The sequence below is a fragment of the Platalea leucorodia genome, assembly GCF_965183815.1.
Source record: "Platalea leucorodia genome assembly, chromosome: 6".
NCBI lineage: Eukaryota > Metazoa > Chordata > Aves > Pelecaniformes > Threskiornithidae > Platalea > Platalea leucorodia.
Genome location: NC_138828.1, coordinates 36,416,102 through 36,435,249, shown reverse-complemented (window position 1 = coordinate 36,435,249; position 19,148 = coordinate 36,416,102). Strand labels below are relative to the sequence as shown.

Genomic DNA, 19,148 nt, shown 5'->3' with positions numbered 1-19,148 from the left:
TTATGGTCTCTCCTGTTGTATGGTCTCTGCCTTGGAGGTAGTTTTCTTCATAAGAGTAGGTTTCACTTATGGCAGGCTAGCACAGGCTTCTGTGCCAGTTAGTCCTCTTAGTAACGTTTGATGTGCAAGTTTTGAATTAGACCTGTGCATTTTCTTGAGAAGGAAGTTCCCATGCTTTTCTTTAAGAGGAAAAAACTGGGTTGTTGGTCCCAGAGGAGAAAAATTTTCTTTGGGTCACCTTTGAACTAGTCTGTCCAAAAAAATACAAGACGCAAAATCAAAAGAGTAAAAGATTTTCATATTTCTCTCTTTACTTCACAGAAAGTAAGACCATCTATCATGCAGGTAAGACAATTGTTCTTCATTACTCTTACTTAAAGAAGTGCTATGGAAGCTGTGAAGAGGAACCAATGTGCCTGCCTTTTTTGCAGGATGCTGTGACACTCTGTTCTTATCCTTTCATCTTTGATGCTCAGGCTAAGACCAAAATGTTACAGACAGACGCAGAACTACAGATGCAGGTAATCCTTCTCTCTCCCAATTTACCTGCCCCATTTCATTTTTCCTGCCTTTTGCATTGGTGCCTGCAAGGAAAGGAGTTCACTGGGAGTTAGTGTGTACAGCACTTTATTGTTTCCAAGATACAGGAGAGCAGAGTAGCTGGAGAACCTCTTTGTCCTGGATATTGCAGAGGCAGTGCTTGGTGTCTTTCAGTTCAAAATCTTTGGTAACATCAGAACTGCCAGATGTGCATGTGGTGGAAATTTAAACTGTATAGGGAAGGAGTGCTTGTGTATTTATGGTAGTCCAAGGATAAGAAGTAAGGTGAGGTGTCTATTAGAGGAGCTGTAAGGCTGGAAAAGTAGACAAGCTTTCAGCTAAGTGGGCACTTTTTCCAAGTTTCTGCCTGGTGTAGGAGGAGCGGTTGTCAGAAGTGAGGGTTGAAGACCAGCTCCTGACACTGTTCGTGGTTGCAAGCAGCAGCTGTTGTCAGCAGCTCACCCACCCATTTGCAGTGAAGGGCGCAGACCCGAGGCTCTCTGGGAGCGTGTTCACAGCAGGTTTTCGGCTCCAGCACCCTTGCCCTGTAGGTGGCAGCCAAGCCAGCTCCCAGCCAGGCTGTGACAGGGACAGCTGGCCTCTGTGCCAGTGTAAACCTTCCAGCGCCAGGCATTGCTCATGCAGGTGGCTCTTGGGAGGCGCATAGCATTGGGCACTGGGCCCTCATCCAGTGCAGCTGGGGTCTAGGACTAGCCCCGTCCTCTGTGAAACGAGTTTGCCGAGGTCCTTGCTTGTCAGGTTCCTTCAGGGTGGAAACTGTCATCATAGTTACTTGTGGCCATGGTGCTGGTTCCATGTAATATCTGTCTCTTAGCTTTTCTATGGCTGCTTGAACACATAGCCCGCAGCAAGGCAGAGGAGGCTTGGCCTACACTCAGAAGCTGGAGTCACCTTCTCCTGCTTTCGTTTTGCCACCCTCTTCTGTGTGTTTCCAGCCTCCCAGTTTGCGAGCAGCACACTGCTGTGAGGAGGGCATCTACCTTACCTTGGCAGGACAGCAGGCTGGTAAAGGTTTTGTTGCCCTGAGAGATAGGATCTTCATGAAGAGAACCACTTAGAGGCCAAGGAAACCAGTACTTCTGTGAGGCTGGAATGGAAGAAGCCTGGTTTCCAATGGATTTCTGTCTCTGGGCCAACTGACTTTTAAACGGAATTTACAAATGTGAATTTGCCACTTACTATGGATGATTCATGAGAGTGACTATACTATGTGTGGTCAAAGCTTTGACTGGACTTTGTGCTTTACCCAATGCCAGAAAATCCATGTAGATGAGAGCTTTGAATTGTATGCAATAGGTTCCCTGGTGCCTTGCAAGGTGTGGTTATCAACTGACTCCCTGCCTGGTGTGTTAGTAACACTGCTTTCCCTTGGGGACTCTCTGACTCTTATCAGGGTTGTGTTCACACTGAGTTTCTTGAATAAAGTGTCTTTCCCACCCACCTGCCTAATGTCAAAACGTTCAGGAATTTGTTCTCTGTTGTTCAAATTTGGTGAGTCAACCAGTGGACTCAGAAGGTACTGGTGTGGGAAATGGCGGGGGGGGGGGGGGGGGCAGGTAGGCACACATGCACACACGCTTGTACAGAGCGAGCACATAATCCTTGTACCCTAGGGAAATCAAACTAAAAGAGTAAGGAAGAAGGGAACACCAGGCATACAGTTGTTAACTGTTTTCCTTCCATAGGAAGAAAGGAGCAGAGCAGCAGCTGTTTTTCACCCCTGTCTTATTTACAGGTTGCAATAAATGGTGCAAATTTGCAGAATGTCTTCATGCTTCTCACCCTGGAGCCTCTGCTGGCCAGAAGCCCTTTCCTGGTACTTCATGTTCGCAGGAGTAACTTAGTCGGTGATGCTTTGAGGGAGTTGAGCATCCATTCAGACATTGATTTGAAAAAGCCTCTTAAAGTAAGTTTTCCCCACACCTTTAGCACCCTCTTATTGAGCTGACATTTCTGCAGCCTTTCAGCCCTTCACGTTACCGCTTCACCAGTGTACAGTGGCTTATCCATAGGTGTAGCACGCAGGGACACTTGATCTAATCAAGGCAGGGGTTGGGTCTTTCTCCTCTCTGACTCCCAGAGTGTTTTGGCAGTGGATAGTTTACAAGAAGGCAAGGAGGGGGTTTACTCTCTTTTCCTGGTGTGTCTACTGTATAAGGGGTGGGGGAGGAAACATTTCTATGATATTATGCAGTCTCTGTTTTGCTCTTCTGCAGGAGCAGGCCACTTAGAATAGGACATGTTTTATCTCTGAGAGGTTGCTACAAAATTCATCAGCTGCTGTCATGTTGCTGCTTCTGTTGTTGGGAGGACAGGTGGTTACTTATGATTTGCATAAGGAGTTAAACATTTTCAAAATATCTCATTTGCCACCCCCTGTTCCCTTTCCCTCCCTGCAAGCAGAGCACTGAAACAGGCTCATGGGTTGCAGTGGGTTTGGGCATGTCGATTGCTTTGCGTGGCTCCCCATTAGAAAGGTGTCTGCTTCACTCAGTCTCAGCTCTGCATCCCTGTTACTGATCTGCTTTTTCTACAGGTCATCTTTGATGGAGAGGAAGCTGTTGATGCTGGAGGAGTGACAAAGGAATTTTTCCTCCTGTTGTTAAAAGAACTCCTCAACCCCATCTATGGCATGTTCACTTACTACCCAGAGTCAAACTTGCTGTGGTTTTCAGACACGGTAAGCCCTCGCCCTTTATACACATAGGTTGAAATAATATACTGCATTTAAATGACAAGTGGTGAACTATGGGAAAGAAATTATCTTCCTCTCATTTTACACCCATGAGCTCTGTTTTCAGTCAGTGGAAATTAGTATAGGTCCATTAACTTCAGTAGGACGGTGATGATTGTGCCAGTTAAGGAGTTGGCTCTTTCTCTGTATTCTTATCCCATAATAAAACTTGTATTAAGTATCAGATGACAGTTAATAGAACTCTTATTATCATGAATGTGATAATCATGTGCTGTTTTACAGAACCAGCAGTTTAGGTCGTAATGGCATTAGAATTCTGTGCTTCCCTTGCTTTTCATGTAATTACACCAATCCACTTAGTCATGCATCACTGTCACCTTCAGGGTCTAAACTTGTTAATGCTTTATGTGAGGAAGCTCTTAAATGGCAAGAAACACGGTTTGTAGTGAAAGTTGGTTGATTTCGAAAGGGTGTGGAGTGCGAGTTCTGTACCTGTCAGGTAGCATTATGCTGGGGGTGGTGGTTTATGTCCTTTTTTTCTTCACCTGCCTGGCTAGCAAGATGGAAAATGGTGTTGTCAGTCTTCCGTTAAGGTGCAGGTGCTCTGGTGGGGGTTCTTTTAATTTATTAATTACATTTTAGAAGGAAGGAAATTACATGGCACCTTCCGTAACTTGTAAACAGTATTACAGAGCAATTACTCCTCATGTTAATGCTATAAAAACAGCAAGTCTTTTGCCACTAAGAATAATGACAGTGTAAGCACTGAAGATATGAGAGTCATGTATTTACAACATTTAACAAATACAGGCAGCCAGTCTGTGACTGACATACCAGTGTGAGAGTAAATATGCAAAGGAATGAAGGCTGGTATACTAACACCTATGTTGGTATATTTGCCTGGGTGGCACTGTGGTTATGCATAAGCTTTTAATAGAAAATAGGATGGGTGATAGGGAGAGAATTGTTAACACATTTTCTTGCAGTACATAGACAGCAAATGTTGAAGCTTTGTTAATGTCTAAATGCAGAGGTATGAAAAGAGGAAATAAAAGGCAGATAAGGTGGAAAGCAGCTGTTGCTGTTTCCACAGCTGATCACGGTGTACAAAAGTAACAGGGTTTGGTTTCTGAATCTTCATTTCTGTGCCACACTCCAGCAAGGAATTCGCAACCAAACTGGGACGCGATGGCAGCTCTGATTTTGTCCCGGTTGGAAAAGCAGGCGCTGGCTTCTTAGTGCATGGGGGAAAGGGTACTGTGCGTTGCACCCATGACAGTGTCTCTCATCAGGATTTCTCTGTGTGGTTTTGCAGTGTTTTGTAGAACACAACTGGTTTCACTTGATTGGCATCATATGCGGTCTTGCAATATACAACTTCACAGTGGTAGACCTTCACTTTCCCTTGGCTCTGTACAAAAAACTCTTGAACGTGAAGCCCTGCCTAGAGGATTTGAAGGAGCTATCCCCTACGGAAGGAAGGTATGAAAACCAAAATTTGCCGCCTTTCTGGGAAGGGAGATCATTCATCTGAGAACAAGAAAACTGAGTAAAAGCTGTTCAATAAAACACCTCCTGATCCTTCTAAGTGACTGATTAATTTGGGGGGCTGTGGTGAATTTCATGTAAGACTTCTCTCCTGCAGGCTATCAGATCCATCTGCTTAGGCTCTAACCTCTGTACTCACCTTCCTGACCCCCCGAAAGTGGATATCAACATAGCCAAAAGATACCTGCCACGCTTCTTTGAAAACAGGGATGGGGACCTGTCCCTCCACTGTGTAATTGCGTGCGTGATCCCAGATCCTAGCCTCAGCCTTTCCTCCCAAGCCAGGCTTGGGTTAGCAAGCAGATCCGCTGCACGCCTCACGATGTAGCCCAGGATGGGAACTGTGCGTAGGATGGGAACTGTCCCATCCCTGAACCTGTGTAACTGACCTGCTCCCAGGCCAGAAAGAAGGGAGTTGAGTGGAGTGAAGGAATGACTTTTTTTTAAATGGCGTAGCGAATCTTTTCTGCCTAATTGCATGAGGATATTGGTTCCCTCTGACACTGAGAGGTTAAGATCCCACTGTCTGACTGCTGTCTTCTTTTTTCTTCTGAGTTGCTGTCTGATTTATCAGCACAAAGCAACAGCTGTATTTAACAAGAATGAGGTAAAATGCCAGGAAGACAGCAGCAGGATTTTGAGGGATAGGAGAAGAATATTTTCTGCATGATGGGGATACAGATATAACCCACCACCCTCTCTTCCTCCACTCCCTCAGGTGTTTGTGTTGTGATGGCATAAATACCTAGCACTCCTTAAGAACTAGAAATGTAATTCTATTCTAAGGCCAGGATCATTAAAGGGAATCCATGTACTAGGTAGGCAAGGACGATATTGATAATTTGTGTGGACAGGTATTAATCATGCTTCTAACAAAGCATCTCTTTATTTGAGGTGTATTTCTTTCTTACCCCTTCAGGTGACTGAGAGATTCTCTCTCTTGCAGTCCGGTTACCCAGATGTATGATGCTGTTTACTTCTGCTGAATTTCTTTTCGCCTTTAGATGTATGGCTTTTTGAAGCTCTGATTTTTTTTCTCATTTCTTTCCCTGCCTGTCACATAGGAGTCTTCAGCAACTTTTGGATTACCCAGGGGAAGATGTAGAAGAGACATTCTGCTTGAATTTTACAGTAAGACACATTTAACATATCAGCTCTGTAATTGCTATGGTATAGTTGAAGCCCATCTACTTATTCATGTATATTATGATTTATTCCAAACGGTGCCTGTAGCACATACCCCATGTTAATGTTGAATGTTAAAATGTTAAAATTCTTTGCTGTCAACTCCCTTGTTCTTTTGTATGTGGTCATGAAAACTGAGCTAGTAAGATTAAGCAAAGTGGTTTTCAAAATAGCCTTGTTGTCACTGTGGCATGTGACTCACATGCCAGTGGCCAACTTCTCACACTAGACAGTGAGAAGTAGATTCCTGAATCCTCCTTCAAAATGGAAGTTAGGCTTTCACATCACTAGGTCAATTCTTGAAATGCTAACACGATTTAGAATTTTCCTTGCTGTCATAATATTAATACTTTTTAACTTAAAAATTTATGGTGAGTGTACTTGGTCAGACTTTCTTAGAAACAAAATGCTGGAGGCTATGGCTAGGAGAATGCTGAGGTAGTCAGCTTTCCTGTGCTACTTATGGCAGTAAAAGAATTTTTTTTCTAGCTAGTAACCTAGATCCAATAGTTTCTATTACACAGTGGAGATTCCCTGAAATTAAGAGTTCGATCTTGATGTACATTGGAATAGCAGGTACATCCCTCATCACGTGCAAACATTTAGAACCTCACAAAGAGATACGGCATCATTATTCTCCAAGCTACATTTTCCTCTGTTGACTCAGGCAGGGTAAGGACTTCCATGTTTCAATGTCTTTGCTTTAAAGTCCTGATGCTGTACCAGGTTGTGAGTGATGGGTTCATCTTAAGCTTGATCTGGGTTCTTGACTCTGTCCAGGGCCTGCCTGGAGTGAAAACAAGGTACCAGGAAACTCTGCTACACACTGTGAAGAAAATCCTTGCTGAGCTAGGAGAGTGTTGTCTATTTCCTTGTTTCATAAATGAGAACACACAAAGTCTCTTAGATCAGACTTACCTCTGGAGTGAGTCAGACCTGCATCTGACTGTGTCTCATGCACGTCAGAGCTGCAATTCAGGGTGAGGTAATGAAGCCATGACGATGATAACGCAGACTGTGTAAAAAAGAATGCCTTTGAAGTAACACAAGAGATTTCTCTCCGAATTCTGTTTTCACACAAAAGGATATTCTTACTCTGTCTTTCTTGCACTATATACTGCATAATTTATAAAGACATACGGATACATCTGCTAAAACTTTGAAATTAATAAATAACTGTTATCCCAAACCTTGAAATTAATAACTCATCTTGCATGTCAAAATATGAGCCTCTTTTGTGTATGGCAACTTGAAAATTGACCCTTTTGTATTTTCTCCATATGACCAATTTTGTATATACAGACTACATGTTTGTACTGGTGCCATCCTAGGCCAGGCAAAAGCAGGAGGCTGGCTGTGGTCGTGCCGTCTTGCAATGAGAGTGAGTGAATAAACCTACTGAGCCTCTGTTGAAAGAATTCTGTTTTCTAAAAAGAGAGTCCTTTTATTGCCAGAGCATGTAGGCTTAGTTAAATACAGTTTTTTAGTTATCAATCTTTTTTTCACAGGAAATTTACCTAAAAGGATAACTTTTTACTTTCTGAGTTTGCATTTAGACTTAATAGCAGTCCTACAGCAACTGTAAGTGATGGAAGGTGGTGAAGGATGCAGGGCATTTGGAGCAGAGAAAACATGTTCTGCATATACCCTTTTCTCTGGCCCACCCTTCACATGCCAGTCATCAACTGTGCAAGAGAACTCTGTATCTTTCTGCAGGCATATGGCCTGAAAAGTACTGCTGGTAAAAGTAGTTTTCTGGTTTTGTATAGATCTGCAGGGAAAGCTATGGTGTGACAGAGCAGAAGAACCTGATTGAAGATGGAGATAAAATTCTGGTGCAGAAGGACAACAGGTAAGTGGGGCATACGTGGGGATGGACTCCTACTTGTGGTGAAGTCAGGTACAACGCCATGGAAAATTTGGCTGAGGTGAAATGTGGGATAGGATTAGAAGTCACTGCAAACAAATTCTAAGACCAGTTGTTCAAAAGTTACTGGGTGCCAGTGGCACTTGAATAAAAAGCAAGTTTTCATCATCTTTCCATCAATGTTTGGAAAATGTCCCACACCCTTTTGGATGGACATCTTCCCTGTAAAAGGTCTTCTTATAGACCCTTGGCAGTTTTCTCATGGTAAATAGAAATTGCAACATGATTTTGGCCCTTCAAGGTTAATCTCCCTGACGGTTTAGAGAGGAACTGTACGTGACCAAAAAAACCTGAGCCTGACAAACTTGTTTATGCTGTTATTTCTGGAGCCGGAAACACTTTCCCTTGAGTGTGCCTGGTAGAGGACCACCATCCCTGATGAGGCCCATAAGGCCCTGCTGTGTACATAGATTCCTTTCTGTTTGACTGAACACCTGAGAGTTATTACTAGCACAGCTACCATTTCACACCCCCCCTTTTTTTTCCTAGCTGCTAAACTATTTTCTTCTCATAATCCTGTAATTGGATTTCTACAAATGCCTTTATTACTTGAAGCAGCGTTCAAATTCTTTTTCTGCTGGCAAAACAGTGTGATCCAGTGACTAGTCAGCAGCATGGTTAGGGGCTTGTGCTGGGATTGCTGAAGACCTTGCTGGCAAGCCTGGAGATGAAGTCATTTCCTATTAATCTGATTATTTAAAAGGATTCTGATTGTGTCTAAAGCCATTGCTGTAACAAAAGCTTTGTCCGTATTACCTTCTTACCTACTTTACTGCTGCCCCAAAGGGTGCAATTTTACAGCTAAATAGCTGCCTCCATGCAAAACCCACATGGAGATGGAGAAGTGTAAGTCTGTCTCCCTGCAAAGAGAAGATGAGCTTCAGGTAAATAGAAGAGAGTTTAATCTACACTTGTGATGGTGAAGTATAAGATGAAAATGCCAGTGATAGTATCCTTTAGGTTTTTAGGCTGGGCATGTAGGCTCAGAAGAAAACTGGGCATTTTTCTACTGTGTGCCATACTGGCCTAGGGGGAGGGAGCAAAGATTTTAGCTGAGCAGATGTTTGGGAAGAGCACCCAGGCTAGCTTCTGCAACTGTTTATTAAGTCAGGATAGGCAACAAGAGAAGAAAATCCTTAAGGAGAAAGGCTAGTGTGTAGTTCCACCGGCTTAACACATTCCAGAATGCAATTGCTTCGTCTTGACCAGAGTTTTGAACTCAAGCTAACCTCTAAATCCAAGTCTAGACATGGCTGTCAATTCATCCACCTTACAGTGCTTAATGACTTCCTCCACCCCTACATTTAGAGGCCAGGGACCAATTTGCTGCCCTCCTGGCCTGAATAGTTTGCTGTGTGCATGTCTTTGGGCACTGCCCTTCCCCCTTGAGGAAAGTTGACTGGGAACTGAAGAATGCACAGGATTGCTTTGACTGAAAAATGCCAAGTAGGAAATGCCTGCATTTTCCCTTTCTCCTTTGGAGTTCATATTGCATGTCACAACATAAAATGTTCTTAATAAAGGGTTCATGACCGTAACAGCCAGAGAGGTATTAAGCAACAGTTAAGTGCTTAATCAGCTTGGATTTCCCTAATGCTCAGGTGACTATCAGGAAAATGAAAATAAAACAAATGCACTGGAAAATAACTCCCCCTTGACTATATGATTTCTTATTCCAAGTTTTCATATTTGTCCGTCTGCTTCCTTATTTTTCTTTTTTGCTTTCTCACCCATCCCTCGCTGCTTTTACATAGCATGCATTGAGAATTCCTCCACCAAAAGGTCAAAATATTTCTTTCCATTGTGACCTCCTCAGCTAGAGATTGAGATATCGGATTCTGTGGTGTTCCCTGATCTGCTTATCCTCTGAGTGCAGGTGTGAGCTGCTCTCAAATGTCAGGCAAAAACGACACCTCCACCCACAGAGAATAGTTTCGTGTCCCAGTTTGCCACAGTGGCTGGTGCATTATTGTCAGGGGCCGATAAAAAAAAGTAGTCAGGGGAAATATTTTAAGTCATTGCACAAATAAAATTCTAGTGTTGCACTCAGATCATGGTGCTTTGAGAATAGGAAAGAGAGAGTAGAATAAAGATGCTTAACCTCCTAACAAAATCCAGAGACAGGGTTTGGCCAGGCCCTGCCGCAAGTTTCTTGCCAATGACTACAGAATGGTGTTTTTATTTTAATGCTGTTCTTGGGAACCCTTGAAGCAAAACAGGGTTGTCATTCTGAGAGGAGTCATTCTCTTTGCCACGTACTCCAAATGCACAAGTCCTGTATTTATTTATCCAGAGTGTGAAGGCTGAAGAGGAGGTTTCCTAAGGCTATTTTCTTGCTCTGTAGTGAGGGGTGTTTCTTGATTGCTTTCAGTTGCTTTCTCTTTGGGACCAGGAGGGAGGGAATTGGCTGTATGGTTTCAGATCAAGACTTTTCAGAGCAGGATTTCCTCAGTCTGCCTCTAGGCTACAGCTTTGGCTTTGAAAGTGCCGAACCACTGGCAAGACTCGTTGGGGACTGGGTCAGCAGCAGCTGCCTCTGAAAATTCACCGTGTACCCAGCTAGAGCTCCGTGAGGCTCTTGGTTTTGGCAGTGGGCGTCTTCTGGGCACTGTCTGATTTGGCTCCTTCTCCCCAGCAGAGCACTGGCTGACAGCAGCCGGGCAGTCCGAGGGCATTGCAGGTGGGCACAGAGCCCTGTGCTGAGTAACTGGGCACCTGCGGACTGAGCAGAGCCGTAGGTTATTTCCTGGACTTACTAAACGTAGGGCTGCAGGAGCTGGGCTGGGGGGTGGGCGTGTTCCTCTGGTGACTGAATCCTGATATTTGCTTAACACAACCTCTGTGCAGGCATGGCTTCCACGGGGAAGAGGGCTCTGTTCCTGACACCTCCCCAGCGCTTGGTGTCACCCTGGCTCCCTCCCGGCCCTGTGGGCAACTGGATGCAAGGCCACTGGCTGGGTTTATTGGTAGTATAGAGCCTGGGCTGCTGGGGACCCCCCACGCTGCCACTGCCGGGGAATAAGCAGACACATGGTGGTACTTGCTGCCTAATACTTGGTCCATGTTGCAGTGACTCAGCTCAGCGAGAGGAGGGCAGTGGGTTGAACCTGTTGGAGACTCATGTTTGCAAGACGCATTACAGGCAAAACCAGGAGAACTTAGCAGTGCTGCTGCTCAGGCATATGATTAAAAGTGCTTTCCTTTGCCTGCTCTCTCCCAATGCACTAGGGAAGAATTTGTTGAAGCCTACGTAAATTACATCTTCAACCTCTCCATCCATGAGTGGTACACGGCCTTTTCCACTGGCTTCCTGAAAGTGTGTGGTGGGAAAGTCCTGGAACTCTTCCAGCCCACAGAGCTCAGGGCCATGATAGTTGGAAACAGTAACTACAACTGGGAGGAACTGGAGGAGGTAAAGCTTCCCTCTTGTCGTATTTTTCTTCTTTTTCACAAGTACCATGATTGTGCAGTTGTATGAGGTGGGCACTAGCCCGGGACATGAGATGCGATGAGCCACGGATGTCTTTTTTTATGCTCCTTGTACACCTTGCCATCATTCACACAAAAAGTTTCTTACTGGGCTGTCCTGCTACTGATAAAGCTCAGGGAGGAAATTCAGGATGAGAAAGGACAGGGGAGAAGGACATCCATCTGCTGTTTTTAGGGATGAAACCTAAGACCGAAGGGAAGAGACAAAGTCAGGATCTTCACCTATAGTAAAACTCACTCCACTGCACAAGGGCAAAAAGTACACAGCCAAGAGTTCAAAGGGGAGTCTGGACACAAAGTAGGAGTAGTATCTTTTCAAAATGCATAGATCAGCAAGTTACTTGCTCTGTCTCAGCCTCAGCAGTGAAAGTGGCTTTGCAATGCAGAACATGTGATCCTGTTCAGGAGTCCAACCTGTGAACAGGTACGCCAGGATTCCTCACGACACGTGTAAGTAGCTGAATAGCTAGAAGCCTAATGCCTGCCTTCCACATATTGCTAGGAGAACCCTTTGCTGGGTCTTTGAGCCATGCTATTGCCCATGACCCATCCTGTGCTCCGTTTCATAACTGTCAGACATTGATCTGATGTCAGATACCAGAAGTATCTGATTTCTGCTTAGTCTTTGCTTTCTAGTGCCAGATGAAATGATGTGCCTTTTTGGTTTTTAATAGAGCGCTGTCTATAAGGGAGACTACACTGCGACACACCCAACTGTGAGAATGTTTTGGGAAACCTTTCATGCATTTCCCTTGGAAAAGAAGAAGAAATTTCTCTGTAAGTATCTTGCAGTGATGCAGAGTGTCTCCTTAAATTGAAGACTCAGGTGGGAGTGTCTGCAGAGCTCCAGGGTTATGGCACATTGCATTAAGGGCTAGAAGATGAATGGCTACCCCGAGTTATCTGCTAGTCAGATAATCCGTTTTCTCCCTCACTTTTTTTTTTTCCTTTGTGTTCATTTTTACCCTCAAAATCACTGGGTGATATCTGCTGTGCAAGATCCAACGCGGTCTCTCACAAGGGAGCGCAGTATCCATCCGTTCGCATTGCCAGGAGGTGAATTCGTAGCAGTCCCCGGTGCCCAGACTTAATCTGGTTCCTTCTTCTGCAAGCTGAGCTTGCAGGCATTGCAGCGCTCTTTTTAAGGGCAACAGGGCAGTTGTAGGGTGCCAGCTGAGTGGAGAAGCTAGCGTATAATGTGACAGGAAAATGAGACCACGTATTAGTGTGACTGGGTAGCAGATACCTCCCCTCCTGACGGTGGTCTCACTGTGCCAGTGTGGTGGGTGGCATGCTGAGAAGGAGAGGAAATCCCCTGCAGAAGTGGCCTTGGGAAGTGCACGTCCGTGTGTGTGTGTGTGTTGCTTCAAGTGTCCCAGCCACCCACGGATCTGAGCTGCTGTGTGGGGGTCGCTTTATTTGGGGACAAAAGGGGAGATGAGGAGAAATACATGGTTTTAAGGGCAGGTGTTTCCGAGTTTGTTGCTACAGCCAGCAACTTTTGCTCCCTTGGGCGTCCTGGTGGACACCAAGTTGACCATGAACCAACAATGTGCCCCTGCTGCAAAGGAGGCGAGTGGCATCCTGGGTTCCATGACGAGGGGTGTTGCCAGCAGGTCGAGGCGGGTGATCTTTCCCCTCTACCTGGAGTGCTGTGACCAGTTCTGGACTCCCCCGTGTACGAGAGAGATGTGGACTTACTGGAGAGAGACCAGCGAAGGGCTGCTAAGGTGACTGGGGGACTGGAACATCCCTCCTATCAGGAAAGGCTGTGAGAGCTGGGACTGTTCAGCCTGGAGAAGAGAAGGCTCACGGGACTTCGTCAGTGTATATAATTACTTGAATGGAGGGTGCAAAGAGGATGTAGCCGGGCTCTTTTCGGTGGTGCCCAGTGACAGGACCAGAGGCAATGGGCACAAACTGAAACACGGCAGGTTCCTTCTGAACATCAGGAAACACTTTTTCCCTGTGAGGGTGACCGAGCACTGGCGCAGTTGCCCAGAGAGGTTGTGGAGTCTCCATCCTTGGAGATAGATACTCAAAAGCGGGACACAGTCCTGGGCAGGGTGGTTGGCCTAGAGGACCTCCAGAAGTCCCTTCAACCTCAGCCACTCTGGGATTCTGGGACTGCTGGAAAGATAAAGGCCAGTGTTTTTATGTGTGGGTTTTTTTCCCCAAAGAAATGAGCCGTCAGCTCAGCTAGTTGTCCCGTGTGTTTGAGTTTGAAAAATGGCTTGGCCAAAACTTGCATGCTGAAGTTAGCAGCTGTGTAGTGAGAGTCCCGGGAATCCCAGTTCACAGCAGAGACTTTTGTGGGTAACTCCCTCGTCAGAGGGAGCTTTCAAGGGAAGAGGGACCCATGGGCTGCTTTATTTACTCATCTGTGCACCCAGCACCAGCCTTGCTTCTTGCCTCTGCTCTCCTGCACCTCCCCTGCGAGGCCAGCTGTGCCCTGCATGGCGTTCAGTCAGTGTTTTGGCCCCTCCAGGCAGGGTCCCGCCGTGCAGGTGGGGATGGAGTTTGCCTTCAGGTGCAGCCCTTGGTGCGAGGTCACCTGCCCAAACTCTCCAACCTTCCCTCTGCTTCTCCTAGTGTTTCTGACGGGCAGCGACCGCATTCCCATCTACGGCATGTCCAGCCTGCGCATCGTCATCCAGTCCACTGCCAGCGGGGAGCAGTACCTGCCCGTGGCCCACACCTGCTACAACCTCCTGGACCTGCCCAAGTACAGCAGCAAGGAGATCCTCAGCGCCCGGCTGGTGCAAGCCATCGATCACTACGAGGGCTTTAGCTTAGCTTGACCAGTGCGGGAGAGGCAGAGACGCTTTGGTACGGAGAAAGAGAACGATGGGCTTGGCTTTATTTTTTAAGGGAATGGATCAGAACATTTGGGGGAAAATATAATTAATAATAACAGATGGAGATGATGCAGTCTCAGCCTGATGCTGCCAGCGTTTTGTGGGGCTTCAGCAGGGAGAGGCTATTGCTTTGAATTTTCTCATCTACTGAACAAAATCAGTTCAGTGGGCATTTTTGTTGTTTCACCACTGCCCTCCTGGCAGTACCTTGTAGTTTGCTTTTATTGCCCCTACACACACACACACACACACACACACACACACACACACACACACACACTTACCTCTCCTTTTAGTCCAGTTTAAATATTTTGATGTTCCTTGCATTTAGGCCATGGTGGAAATTGAGGATGAAATAGTGATCTCCTTTTTGAAAAGCTGTGATTTCCCCCCACCCTTTTTTCCTCCCTTTTTAAATGCAAGCTGGTTCTTGCTTGCTTTGAATGGAAATATCCCCTCTTTGGTCCTTGGCGGATGGTACTGGGCTGGGACGTCATTGGTGACCCCCAGGGCGGCGTATTAGTGATACTCTGTCTTTTTGCACCAGGATGTCTCATGGAGAATATGGCAGTTTTGGGGGGAGTTGGCTCGTTTTTCCTCACTTGTCTTGAATTTTGTTTCCAAGCAGCGTCTTTTTAAACAAGCGTCAGACGCCTCTGGAGCGGGGTTTGTGTTCAGGCTTGTGGAAGGACAAACCCTACCTATAATAACGGGTTTCTCAAATTGCATCTCTCTTGTGTTGTGTTGCTATCTTGGCGAGTCTGCAAGTTAGACGGGTGAGCTTTGCCGAGCCCTGTTTTTCCATCCGAAGAGACCTGTTATTCCAATACAAGGTGAGGTGGCTGCTTTTGCCACTGCCGCCTTTCTCCAGAGGAGTCACACGTGTGTGAATGCGTGTGGGTGTGGGAGTGTATGAGGTGTGTTCAAGCTCTCCAGTCTCATCGGGTCAGAGCAAAGGGATAAGCATGAGATCGACATTTGAGTGATAAAATTCGTTTTATTTTTGCAGTTAGGGTTACTTTATTTTGCTGTTTGAGAGGAGCCCTTTCACTTGACAGCTGTTTTTGCTAGGGGGCCCTAAAGGACAATCTGTATGAATTAGACTGGAAATGTACATTAGCACTGGAGTAGGCAAAGTCATTCCCTAAATCTATCCTGTAAGATTGGAGAGCCTTTATCCTCTTTCCCCCAGTCTCACCCCGCCATTAAATGGAAGTTTGAATGATTTCCCCCCCATTTTTCAGGTCTTGATGTAAATCTCATTTTAAGCCTAGGGTGGTTTTGACATTGACTTGTTATTAGGATATAGTATTTATGCACCATGTTCAATATCCAGTATTGAACTTTGCACCTCGTAACAAAAGGTTTTAGGCTTCTGGGTTTTTTTTAAGACAAGCTGTGGGCTACACTGAGAGCCCTCCAGCTTCTTTCTAATGCAGCATTGAAGACAAATATACAATTATATCAAATGTTTATTTTCGATGTGTGTGTACATAGTACGGTATTATGCAATAAATTTGATGTTTAATTCTGACAAATGGCTGCCTTTGTGTCAGGAGGCAAAGGAGCGTCTGGACGAAGGGTGCTGCTTACCCCCGCCGGGGCCCTGCTGCTGGTGAGCACCCCAGCCCGGCCCGGCCCGGCCCGGCCCGGCCCGGCCCCTTGTCGCCGGCTGCGGGCAAACGCTGCCCTTCCCCTTCCTCAGCCCGGTTCAACCCGGTGCGCTGGCTGCTAAATGAGAGCAAGGCAGGACACAGCCCCTGCCCCAGGACTTGCTGTCTCCACAGGCAGAGCGGGAGGAGTTTCACCTGCCCGTCCTGGCTCAGCCCAAGTCAGGCAAGTCCTCTGTGGAAGAGCTGGGAATTGAGACCAGACCTGAGTCTATCCATCCCTATCCCTTCATCCCCGCATCCCTGCTCTTTCTCCTCCCTTCCTCCCACCTGGCAGGCAGCAGGGCGTGCAGCGGTGCCTTTCCTCACGGCACTGAAGGCCACCAAGGCTTCTCCAGCTGGTGCCCTCTCCTGCCCGGCCCCGCAGGTGTAGGCAGGACCCTGGGGGCAACGTCCCCGTGGTCCCAGCACCCCGAGGTGCCTGGGGGCCCCAGCTGGGTGCTGGAGGCAGCGAGGCTGTGGCAGCCCTGCAATACCCCGCACCCTTCCTCTGCTTAATGGTTATGTTAAAAAAGACACTGTAGATGATTGAAATTAAACTTGCTTACATAAATCACGTAAACACAGACCCAAGCCCATATTTGCTAAGGCTTCATTAGCTGTGGAATGCACTGGCTGCATGACAGTTGTCGAGTTGCTTTTATACAGCAAATGCAGTCTGAAAAAAATGATTAATAGTATTAATTTTTTTTCAGTCAGGCACAAAGCACCCCCAGTGGCTTCTGCACTCCAACCAACTCAGCTGGTCGATATACACCAAGTTATTTGCATAAATATATCTTGTTTGGTGTATAGACATATCCATATACTAGGAGATGGGTCACCACTGCGTGCAGGTGTCCAAAGGGAGGCACAAGGATCACCCTGAACATCCAAGGTCCAGCAAGCGTCCAACAGGCCGTGCTGCGAGTGACCGTACAGGTTGGTGAGACGCACCTGCCCCCTGCAATAGCTGGAGATGTCGATCCACTCCCATCTCCAAGGGCAAGTTTTCCATGAATCTTCTTAACGTGGGGCACCAAGACGCACGGGGTGGAGGCGGGCTGCTCACGGTTGGGCTCGCGGAGCCAATTTGTGTGTCTCACACCCCAGGCAAAGGGCCTTCGACACTGCAGGCTGTGATGGGCAATGGCAACTGTACCTTAGTAGCCCCTGAAGGAGAAAGGGGAGGCGAGCAGCAAACCCTGCTTAGCTGTCGGCCTGCCTCGCTCTCGTTTTGCATCTCTGCTTGTTGCCGCTCTCTCCTATGGCCATTGGCAAAGTTAATTAAGCTGCTATGATACACCGGGCGCACACTGCCCCACTTACTCCCCTTCTACTGACCGTGGGTTACTTTGTACTTTCCCAGGCATTGAAACCAGTGCAAAATTTATTTTTGGCTCAGTGACAATTTCAGTTCCCCCCCCCACCTTTTTTTTCCCCCCCAAAAGTGGCAAGAAAGAGGAGTTGTTCATCACAGCCACCTGTGGCTGGACTAACTTCATTACTCCTTTCTTAAAAAAAAAGAATTGCCGAAGTGTAGTTGAGCACTGTTGCAGAACTAACAAACACCAACACTTGCTTTCCATAGGGCCAGGATTTCACCCACTGCGCTTACGGAACATAAGCTCCCTTGCTTTTTCAGTAGTTGCACTCTCCAAGTTACCATTTTATGGTGGGAAAAGAGTTGTTTTAGGCAGTTTAAATGTTTGTTTGCAAGGGAAATCCCATGCAGAAACAGATCTCTTCTTCAGCCCCTGAACCCCCCAGACCCTGTTTACCAGAACATCATTACATTTAGCATTAATACAGCTCACCCCCTCCTAAGCAGGGACCACAGGCAACAAATACGAAAAGCAGCTACTCTTCAGAGGTGTGAGAGAGGGATTTAGGTGACTCAGATGTAGAGCGAGATTTCTCTCTACGCATAAATTTTGCCATCAGACCAGTATCGCAAAATGCACGGCGAAGGGCCTGGAAGAGCGGCACCCCGGCGAGCACCGGCACACCTACCGCGCGCGTGCCGCGCACCAAGGGTTGTCCTCCTGCTGCAGGCAGTAAGGAGACGGCTGTTCACGCCAGCAGCTGCGGGGCCAGGCTCCGTGCACAGGCACCGCCGGAGTGTTTCCCGAGGGCGAGTGACCAGCGGCACTGCCCCGCGCACAACCGTGAGAGCAGCCCAGCCCAGCAGGCACGCAACAGGCGCACGGCCCAGGTTTCGCTCCGGTTCTGCTGATGCTCCGGGTGCTAACTGCGCTTTTTGTAACAACACATGCAGGGGATATTGCTGGAATCAGCCTCCTCTGCCAAACCGGAGGGCACGTTGTAAGGAAGTGCACCCACTGGGATAAGGGTCTTTTTGCCCTTCAGGAATACGGCAGCATCCAGAGATAGGAAGGAAGTGAGCCACCATTTCCACCGAGTTATCCCACCCTAGAGGGTCAATGAATGCACCACTTTTTTTTTGTTACAGCTTTCAAATGTAAAATTAACATCCCCATCTGCACATGAGCAAGCAAATCCCCTCCTATGCCTTGCCTTAGAGAAACAAGCCTAGACCCAAATTCCCTCCCCAACAGCCAGAAGCCCTTGGATCCCTTCCCCAAGAGCTGGAAAACAAACAGAAACAGCACAGCCAAAGGAAGCTGAAGAATGAGCTGAAGTACAACTCCACACCCTGCACACCAAGCACCAGCTGGTCTCATGCGTGACAAAACCCACGCCAGGTGCCCAGCCCCTGGCAGCTGTGCTTCTGCGTGGTTGCCACCAGCCAGCAAGGGCCACTGGTGGCAAGGGCAACTCGGCAGCCCCGGGATGACCCTGCCGACCAGCCAGCGCCGCAGCCCCAGCACTGGGCCAGCGGCTGGCACGGCCCCGCAAACAGGGGGGGCTTCGGAACAGGGGGAGCTTCGCCACCAGGCATCGAGGGGAGGGTCGCAGGCTCCAGCCTGGCTCCAGCCTCGTCAGCTCATTTCAAGTGCCGGTGAATCACCGATTTGCAAACATCTCCAAAGAGGACGCAGGAAGCACCTCAGGCTGGAGGACGTCCAGCAGCACGCACTTACCCTCTGAAACTTGCACATGCCAGGAATAACAACGGATGTCTTAGCAGAATGATTAAAAGATAAGATGCTTTAATTTCACTGCCTTTAACATAAACATCCATTATTTGACTGTTTACTCGGGAGTAAACAGAATAAAACCAAATGCAACTTGTAAGAATGACAAGTTTTTCC

The 19,148-nt window shown here is 47.1% G+C and overlaps 1 protein-coding gene across 8 annotated transcripts in view; it reads left to right on the top strand.

Moving 5' to 3' along the window:
- HERC3 (HECT and RLD domain containing E3 ubiquitin protein ligase 3) overlaps window positions 1–15,765 on the top strand; it is a 52,980-nt gene extending 37,215 nt beyond the window's left edge. For 7 of the 8 annotated variants that reach the window (XM_082316233.1, XM_082316232.1, XM_082316234.1 and 4 more), the window contains 10 exons: window positions 322–345; window positions 432–521; window positions 2,297–2,467; window positions 3,098–3,241; window positions 4,572–4,738; window positions 5,869–5,935; window positions 7,759–7,841; window positions 11,145–11,328; window positions 12,080–12,182; window positions 13,998–15,765. In XM_082316233.1, the coding sequence (XP_082172359.1) occupies window positions 322–345; window positions 432–521; window positions 2,297–2,467; window positions 3,098–3,241; window positions 4,572–4,738; window positions 5,869–5,935; window positions 7,759–7,841; window positions 11,145–11,328; window positions 12,080–12,182; window positions 13,998–14,206 (1,242 nt within the window). In that variant the 3' untranslated portion in view covers window positions 14,207–15,765. Of the gene's footprint in view, window positions 1–321; window positions 346–431; window positions 522–2,296; window positions 2,468–3,097; window positions 3,242–4,571; window positions 4,739–5,868; window positions 5,936–7,758; window positions 7,842–11,144; window positions 11,329–12,079; window positions 12,183–13,997 lie in introns of those variants that run through there. The other variant, XM_082316238.1, reaches the window with a different exon arrangement.
- The last annotated feature ends 3,383 nt before the right edge of the window (window positions 15,766–19,148 follow it).